General features: G+C 34.8%; 1 protein-coding gene across 6 annotated transcripts in view; it reads left to right on the forward strand.

Moving 5' to 3' along the window:
• The window catches only part of CMTR2 (cap methyltransferase 2), a 7,208-nt gene extending 3,265 nt beyond the window's left edge, over positions 1–3,943 (forward strand). For all 6 annotated transcript variants that reach the window (XM_011976761.1, XM_011976760.1, XM_011976762.1 and 3 more), the window contains one exon: positions 305–3,943. In XM_011976761.1, coding sequence (XP_011832151.1) covers positions 324–2,636 — 2,313 coding nt within the window. In that variant the 5' untranslated portion in view covers positions 305–323 and the 3' untranslated portion in view covers positions 2,637–3,943. The remainder of the gene's footprint in view (positions 1–304) is intronic.
• The last annotated feature ends 5,610 nt before the right edge of the window (positions 3,944–9,553 follow it).

Genomic DNA, 9,553 nt, shown 5'->3' on the forward strand with positions numbered 1-9,553 from the left:
TTAAAAAATGATAGGCTTTTTTTTTTTTTTTTTTTTTTTTTAATGAGAAGAAACCAAATCCCAGAGATGGAATTTGCCCAAGGCTGCTTATTAAGCCATAATTAGCAAAGCTGGAATTTGAACCCAGGTCTTGGATATCAAAACCTTTTTCATTATTCCAAATTACCTGGTTAAATAACAGAGTATGCTGACTTTAGCCTTCACATTTTATGGAGTTTGTCATGAGTGTGATCATATTTGCTGCTCATGAGATTTCACTCACTAAGAAATTTGATTCATTTAATTATGTGTTTTCTCTTCCTAGATTTTAATTTGATTTGAAAATGAGTAAGTGCAGAAAGACACCAGTTCAGCAGCTAGCAAGTCCCATGTCATTCAGCCCAGATGTTCTTGCTGACATTTTTGAACTCTTTGCCAAGAACTTTTCTTATGGCAAGCCACTTAATAATGAGTGGCAGTTACCAGATCCCAGTGAGATTTTCACCTGTGACCACACTGAATTTAATGCATTTCTTGATTTGAAGAACTCCCTAAATGAAGTAAAAAACCTACTGAGTGATAAGAAACTGGATGAGTGGCATGAGCACACTGCTTTCACTAATAAAGCAGGGAAAATCATTTCTCATGTTAGAAAATCTGTGAATGCTGAACTTTGTACTCAAGCATGGTGTAAGTTCCATGAGATTTTGTGCAGCTTTCCACTTATTCCACAGGAAGCTTTTCAGAATGGAAAACTGAATTCTCTACACCTTTGTGAAGCTCCAGGAGCTTTTATAGCTAGTCTCAACCACTACTTAAAATCCCATCGGTTTCCTTGTGATTGGAGTTGGGTAGCGAATACTCTGAATCCATACCATGAAGCAAATGATGACCTCATGATGATTATGGATGACCGGCTTATTGCAAATACCTTGCATTGGTGGTACTTTGGTCCAGATAACACTGGTGATATCATGACCCTGAAATTCTTGACTGGACTTCAGAATTTCATAAGCAGCATGGCTACTGTTCACTTGGTCACTGCAGATGGGAGTTTTGATTGCCAAGGAAACCCAGGTGAACAAGAAGCTTTAGTTTCTTCTTTGCATTACTGTGAAGTTGTCACTGCTCTGACCACTCTCGGAAATGGTGGCTCTTTTGTTTTGAAGATGTTTACTATGTTCGAACATTGTTCCATAAACTTGATGTACCTGCTGAACTGTTGCTTTGACCAAGTCCATGTTTTCAAACCTGCTACTAGCAAGGCAGGAAACTCCGAAGTCTATGTCGTTTGCCTCCACTATAAGGGGAAAGAGGCCATCCATCCTCTGTTATCTAAGATGATCTTGAATTTTGGGACTGAAATGAAAAGGAAAGCCCTCTTTCCCCATCATGTGATTCCTGATTCTTTTCTTAAGAGACATGAAGAATGTTGTGTGTTCTTTCATAAATATCAGCTAGAGACTATTTCTGAGAACATTCGTCTGTTTAAGTGCATGGGAAAAGCGGAACAAGAAAAGCTGAATAACTTAAGGGATTGTGCTGTACAATATTTTATGCAAAAATTTCAGCTGAAACATCTTTCCAGAAATAATTGGCTAGTAAAAAAATCTGGTATTGGTTGTAGTACAAATACAAAATGGTTTGGGCAGAGGAACAAATATTTTAAAACTTATAATGAAAGGAAGATGCTAGAAGCCCTTTCATGGAGAGATAAAGTAGCCAAAGGATACTTTAATAGTTGGGCTGAAGAACATGGTGTATATCATCCTGGGCAAAGTTCTATTTTAGAAGGAGCAGCTTCCAATCTTGAGTGTCACTTATGGCATATTTTGGAGGGAAAGAAACTGCCAAAGGTAAAGTGTTCTCCTTTTTGCAATGGTGAAATTTTAAAAACTCTTAATGAAGCAATTGAAAAGTCATTAGGAGGAGCTTTTAATTTGGATTCCAAGTTTAGGCCAAAACAGCAGTATTCTTGTTCTTGTCATGTTTTTTCAGAAGAACTGATATTTTCCGAGTTGTGTAGCCTTACCAAGTGCCTTCAGGATGAGCAGGTTGTAGAACCCAGCAATCAAATAAAGTGCCTGCTGGTGGGCTTTTCGACTTCCCATACTATCAAAATGCATATACCATTGGAAATTCGACTCCTAGAATCAGCTGAACTCACAACTTTTAGCTGTTCATTGCTTCATGATGGAGATCCAACTTACCAGCATTTATTTTTGGACTGCCTTCTACATTCATTGCGGGAGCTTCATACAGGAGATGTTATGATTTTGCCTGTACTTTCTTGTTTCACAAGATTTATGGCTGGTTTGATCTTTGTACTCCACAGTTGTTTTAGATTCATCACCTTTTTTTGTCCCACATCCTCTGATCCCCTGAGGACCTGTGCAGTCCTGTTATGTGTTGGTTATCAGGACCTTCCAAATCCAGTTTTCCAATATTTGCAGAGTGTGAATGAATTGTTGAGCACTTCGCTCAACTCTGACTCACCCCAGCAGGTTTTACAGTTTGTGCCAATGGAGGTACTCCTTAAGGGGGCACTGCTTGATTTTTTGTGGGATTTGAATGCTGCCATTGCTAAAAGGCATTTGCATTTCATTATTCAAAGAGAGAGAGAAGAAATTATCAACAGCCTTCAGTTACAAAACTGAATATGTTCTTTGAGATTCAACTTTATGACTTCTTATAATTTGCCCAGTATTGCATCCTGTTGTTCTATTAATTTAAAAACCTTTTTCTTTTGGGGGAAGGCCAACGTTTGTATCATTCAAAGTCTTAATTCTGGAAAACCATCCATTCTGATCTCTAGGGTATATACACCAAAGGCATAGAGCTCTTCCACGTGGTGGAATCTATGCAGTGATAGATATTCACACTCTAAATATGAGGTGTGTGTATATGTGTATGGGTGGACACACCCATCCTTACATATGCTGTTTAGTTGGTCTTAATCTGCTTAAGATTTGCATCTGTGTGCCTTTGTTCAGATTAGTTTTTCTTTTTTTTCCCCCCAGCCGATTTCCTCTTGGTGGCTAATGCTGTTAGTGAATTTTCCAACTAATTTCCACTCATTGGTTAATATTGTTAATGAATTGATAGAGGTAATTGAGGAAAGGAAATGAGTGAGTCACTGTTCAGCAACACTGATTTCTGTTAACACATCAGTTATGAATTTCAGGGAATTCATCTCGCCAGATTCTTGATAACATGCCATTCATTGCCCTTAGGGGATTGACCCTATTTTCTTATATGGCTCAAATAAAACTAGTGTGCTGTTGTATGAATCTTTTACTGACTACACCATCCAACTAAAAAAAGATAACGGGGCAGCTTTAAACCAAAGATCATGTTTAGAACAATGAAAAATTATTTGTTGTATCTAATACTTGCCTGTATCATGAAAAGCTTCATTCAGCAATGATGTAATAATTTTTAACTTCCAGGAAATAATCTGTGAATGGAAAGATTTTTTCAAGATTTTGAGATAGTGTTTAGTCTCATGTTGGTAACACATGAATGTGATGAACATAGTGAATACTAAAGAAAACTCTTCAGACTTTCAGAATGATGGTTTAGAATTTAAATTTTTAATCTTTACTGATTTCTTTTTTTCAGTATGAAAATAGCACTTTACCAAAAGATTAGCCATGAAATGGTTATTTTGCCAGTTGCATTTGATTTCTTTTGTATTTGCAATGTAATGAGTCCTTTTATTTCTTCTGTATTTGCAGTGTAATGAGTTTTTGTGGCAAACTGTATTAAGCAATTTTTCATTATCTTGAAGTTCCATAAAGTGGAGAATATTTATATTCTCACATGCATTTTAGGCACTTTTGTTATGTGAAAATAGATGTATTTCTGATGCATTTGGTTAATAAATATTAATCTGAAAATTTTCATGTTCTTTGCTATTTTGAATTCCGTTACAGATTCATGAATAAAGTCATTACTAGAGAGATTTTGTGTTCATCTTTTTTAAAGAGAATTATGGAAGAAGTTAAAAATATAAGCTGGAAACAGACATTTTTTAAGGGAGCTTTGAATGACAGTTAATGTTCTTTCATTTTCTCTTATTTGCTTTCATTAAAATTTAGTCCTTAATATTGTAATATTTTTGGAAGATCTACTTCAGGAAAGAAACTGAATACTTAAGGGGGGTTGGGAGAGGAGTATGTGGAGGCCTGGAAGTAGATTTTTGAAAGAAAGCTGATTTCCTACTGGTGACTCTAGGAAGCAATTCCAGTTGTATGATGATGGAAGTCTGATAGAAGATTGATTACCAGGAGGAAAAAAAAAAAAAACACTCTTAGAAAACCATTTTGCACTTAATAGTCTTTATGCCTTGCTAAGTGGGATTCAATATACTAATAATGCAGCTTATTTTTTGCTTATTTTAACTATTTGATAAGAATGAAGTTGAAAGCATGGGTCCAGATTCTAGCATTATGACTGTCTTTAAGCCCTTCAAATAAGTAGTGAATGCTTAGTGTTTTGTTGACTCTAATCTGTATTGGAATATGTAACACTGGAGTATTCTCAAGTGTACTTTGCTTTTAAACATGGCTTTTGGAATCAATTCCTCATCTGATTCATTGGATTCAAATTGCCTTAGAGGTAGAGATGACTTGAGGAAGGTTCAGATTGAACTGGATGTATTAATAGATGACAGATACTAATGATTTATATGAATTTCTCTTTGAGAGAAAGGAGAGAAAAAATGCTATTCAAAAGATGAATGGAAAGGTAGAAGAGGACAGGAAGAGATGAGAGTACGCATGTTTTACGAAGGTAGACTGTTCTTAAAAACTTTTTTCCACAGGTTTTGAGATTTTTAATTTGTAATGTCTATTAAAAAAGATCAAATTAATTCCTTTGCAATCTGTTTAATTTCAACAAAACATACACTTAATGTAAGTATTATACTCTTAAAATGATGACAAATTATTATATGGAGATGGGACAGATATGCAAGACCTGGCTGCAAATTTGTTTACTACATAGTTAACACTGAAAAGAGAGATTCAATTATTTTATAGTAGGCTTCCCACACCTTTAAAAAAAAACTGGATAAAACATTTCAGGGTGATCTTAGGAACAAAACTCACTATAAAACAAAAACTTCAATATTGAAACAATATGAATATTTCAAATTCAATATTGAAATGGAAAATGAATTTCCATTTCAATGGTAAGCATTTTTTAGGGTTGGCCTAATGGGCCAAGTAGCAAGTAAACTCAAAACTTGACACTACATATGGTAACTCATAGTATGTAGGTATGTTTTAGGACATGTAATTAAAAGAATAATCCTCAATAGATGTATAATGGGTTGTTATTATTTTGAGCCTCTAATGCATTATTTAGTTTATATAAAATTGCAGGCCTTGAATAATGAGTTCTCCCCTGTCCCCTTATACTCTTATTGTCTGTTTAATATTTGCTTTTTCTTTGTTGGCCAAAACAGAAATGCAAATAACTTATTTTTGATAACTATGAGTTTATACTGGAATGACTTGGGAGGAGGTGAAGCTTATGACCACAGATACATGAAAGTGCATTATTAGTGAAAAGATTTAAAAATTGTCTGTCATTAAGCATAGTTAGCATTTAATTTCACTCAACCCAGCCTGTGGCTGATAGTGTGGCTGAGCGGTCTAACTTCACTCAACTGAAAATTTTAGTCCAATCTGCTTGTGTTCACATATAGGTTGTGTACTCATTTACAAATTGTATCCATGATAATATTTCTCTGAATTTTTTGAGATCTTGATCTTTGTGTCTTTTCAAAGCCATATCAACTAGGTGTGATCATTCTGTGTTCATACCAAGTGCAGCACATCAGTTTAGCTTGTTATGGGACAGGTAGTATTAATATTGTGGCCATATTTTAATTTATGACTTAGATTGTTGTGATTTAAGGAAAACATTTGTGAATAATTTTCTTTAAACTATTTGTGTTCATTACCTTGAAATATTCTACTGATCTTTGCTGATAAACATATTTTATGTGTTTCTGCATTTTTTTGCTATTTAAGATGGTGCTTCAACACCAAATTATTTTACTGGGCAAGACAGATGTGTTTTTTCTGTCTACTTTTGAGAGTTTCTATTTTGCTTCCATTGAATCCCAGCATTGAAAAATCTGTATCTATAATAGAATAGCTGGGAAAATTGAAAACAAGCAGAAATATTTTTGAGTGGATTTCTTTTTAGTAGGGTAAACAATACCCCTGCAACTACAGTAATGTTAATCTTTTTGGAGCTGTTTCTCTTACTGCTTGCATCATTCAGTTTGAGCATTACTTTGAGTGATCTTACGTTGTTACGTCTTTTTTAATTTTCTTTTTTTTAGGATTATAAATTCATCAAGCACATGTGCTTATTGTGAATAAGTATATGACATGTACTTATTTTGTGTGCTGTATCATCAATATAGGTTTCTACAGAATGTTATTTGATTTTGTTTTTATTATAGAAAACCTTCAAACATACACAAAATTAAAATGATGTAACAACCCCCACCCCCACCCCATGTACCTGCAACCCAGGTTTCGTAACTATCAGCATTTTACTGAACTTGTTTTATCCTCCACTTTTTTTCTTGGAGTATTTTAAATTCACGAAATACATATCTCTACATACATACAGACATACAAATACGTATCTTTCACAGATAAGCAATTTACCACACCTAACAATATCACCCAATACCCAGTCCATGTTTAATAACCATTTTCAATATCACCCAATACTTATTTTCCAGGTTGTCTCAGAAATACCTTTTTATCATATTTTTTTCCTTTCAGATAAGGAGCCAAATAAGGCTTCTTGTGTTTATCTGATGTCTGTGAGGTCTCTCTTAATCGATTTAGTCCCTGTCCCCGAGCCCAGCCCCAACATTTTGTTTGCCATGCCATTTAAACTGCTGAGGAACTGGTTATTTGTCCTGTAACCATTTTTATAATCTGAATTTGGCTGATTAGTTATTTGTGATTGCTTTTTAATTGCATTTCTATGCCACAGATTTCCTATAGATTGGTAGGTAGATCTGCAGAATTGATTGCTTTTGGCAAGAATAGTTCATGAGGGTGGTGTGTACTTTCTTTTCGTCACTTCACAAGCACAAAATGGCTAGCTGCCTCCCTCAGTGATATAAAGGTTAATCAGTTTAGATGTTGTCAAGCTAATCCATCAGTTAAGTTTTCTGTCTTTCACTTAATAGGTTTAGCATTCACTGAATATCGATACTAGCTCTATTTATTAAGGGTTGCAAGCAGTGTTTTCCTAACCATATTCCTTCTGAATTCATTGAGCTTTTATGAAGATGACTTCATCAACTATTTTTTTCTGAAGTAGTTTCAGAGAGATAAATTTGTATCTTAGCAACCTTGAAAGGTGACCAATGAGATTTCTTTGTTGTGGTTGTGGTTGTTTTTAAACTCTCTAGGAACTCATGGTTGGTTGTATACTGGATATATTTTAATCAATTATGACTATTCTTACTTGATGTTCAAATTACTCAAATTTGGCTTGGGTGGGTAAGGGAAGGGCTCCTTCATGTTGATGCCTATGTCATGTTTTAAAATGTAATTCAACAGTTTGATAGCTTTCACACATTCTGGCATAATATGCGCCTGTTTCATTGTGTATATTTTCTTCCCAGAGCTGACGTCCCTCTGATTTTAGTGGCTATAGTGCAGTGGATCTCAAAATGTTGGGCCTCAAAATTTAGTCTCTCAATAATTATCAAGGAACCCAAAGAGCTTTTGTTTGAGAGTTATATCTGTTTATATAATTCATGTCAGGAATTAACACAAATTTTATTAATGTTAATATAACTGATAAAACTATTACATGTTATAAATAATTTTTTATGAAAAATATCTTTCAAAACAAAATTTAGAAATATGATACTGTTTACATTCTTACAAATCATTTTTATGTTTTTATAATAGGAGACAGCTGGATTCTCATCTGATTCTACATTCAATCTGTTGGAATACATTGTTTTTGTTGAAATATTTAAGAAAATATGGCCTCATATAGATATGAAGTTGGGAAAGGGAGGAGTATTTTAATAACCTTTAAGGTAATTATGGATTTTTTTGATGTTACATCAAAATTTGGCAGGTAGTAGTTTCTTAAACATTGGTTGCAATGAAGAATCAAGCTATACTATGAATTTTTTGGACTCTTACACTAAAATCTATTGATCTGTCTTGCACTTTGAATGGATCATTTACCTGTATGTGGTTTTTTTAACACCATGAATTTGTCATTTGAAAAATATTGGTTCACTGAGTTATGCAGATCATGCAAATGTTGACATATTTGATTATACATTATGCAAAAAATTACATTTTAAAACATCACCACTGATCTCATCAAGCAAATCTAAGTATTGGGAAGCTGTCAGGCTCAGAGTGATGGACACAAGTTTTATAAAATTCTAAGTTTTCCTTGAATGCTCAAATTTTATCATGTCAAAAAATACTGACAGTTGTTTTCCTTGAAGTGCTTGCTCACTTTATTCATTTTTGAGAAAATATCTGCCAAATACTCAAGTTTTAATAACTATAGTTTGCTAGTTTTTCTTTCCAGTAAAAGTGGTGTTTCATGAAAAATGCAGCATTTGACTTTGCAACTCAATTACACAAATGCTTTTCCTGGAAGCACGCATTCTGTTTTGGTGTGCAGCAAGAGCTTTATGTGTACACAACTTTCCGTTTCTTCACCAATATTATTAAAGTCATGTACTCTTAGGAGCAAGACTTAATACAATTAATATTTTTTGCTACTTCATCAAGGACCTTCTTAAGTAAAAATGGCTCCCTCTGACCCCCATTATGAACATGTATGATGAAGAATATAGTGCCTACTAGTATAGTTTGGTGCCCTGCCTTGATATGTGCTAAGGCAACAGCAGTTTTGCTCACCACTTCTTTGTACCATCAGTGCAACTACTGACATTGTGAAAAGGGGAAATGATGCATAATGTCTTGGTTTCAATGCAGGCAAACCCCAAAATTGGGGCTCAGCCTAGGAGGGTTCTTGGCTTCACACAGGATATAATTCATGTGTGAACCAACAGTGCAACGCCAAAGCAAGTTTATTTGAACAACAGACAGCAGCAGCAGCCCTGTGGATTGCTGGCTAGCAGTATATGTGGCTATTCCTTGACTATATGCTACATAAGGGGCATGTTATTCATGACTTTTCTAGAAAAGAACTGGGGAGTTCCTGGAACCAAGGATTTCTCCCCTTTTAAACCATATAAGGTAACTTCTAGGGGTTGCCATGGCATTTGTAAACTGTCAAGTCACTGGTGGGAGTGTCTTTTAGCATGCAAATGCATTGTAATTAGCATATAATGAGCCATGAAGGTAACTAGAGGTTGCTGTAGTCACCATCTTGGTTTTAGCTGGTTTTGGCTGGTTTCTTTGCCAAGTTGGGTGCTGGGAACACAAGTCCTGCTGATCTCCTGTCTCAGTTTTACCATGAAAATAGTTTTGATCTCACAGACCCTTGAAAAGGTCCTTGGGCCACACTCTTAGAACTGTTACTTTAG

The sequence above is a fragment of the Mandrillus leucophaeus genome, unplaced genomic scaffold, assembly GCF_000951045.1.
Source record: "Mandrillus leucophaeus isolate KB7577 unplaced genomic scaffold, Mleu.le_1.0 Scaffold17, whole genome shotgun sequence".
NCBI lineage: Eukaryota > Metazoa > Chordata > Mammalia > Primates > Cercopithecidae > Mandrillus > Mandrillus leucophaeus.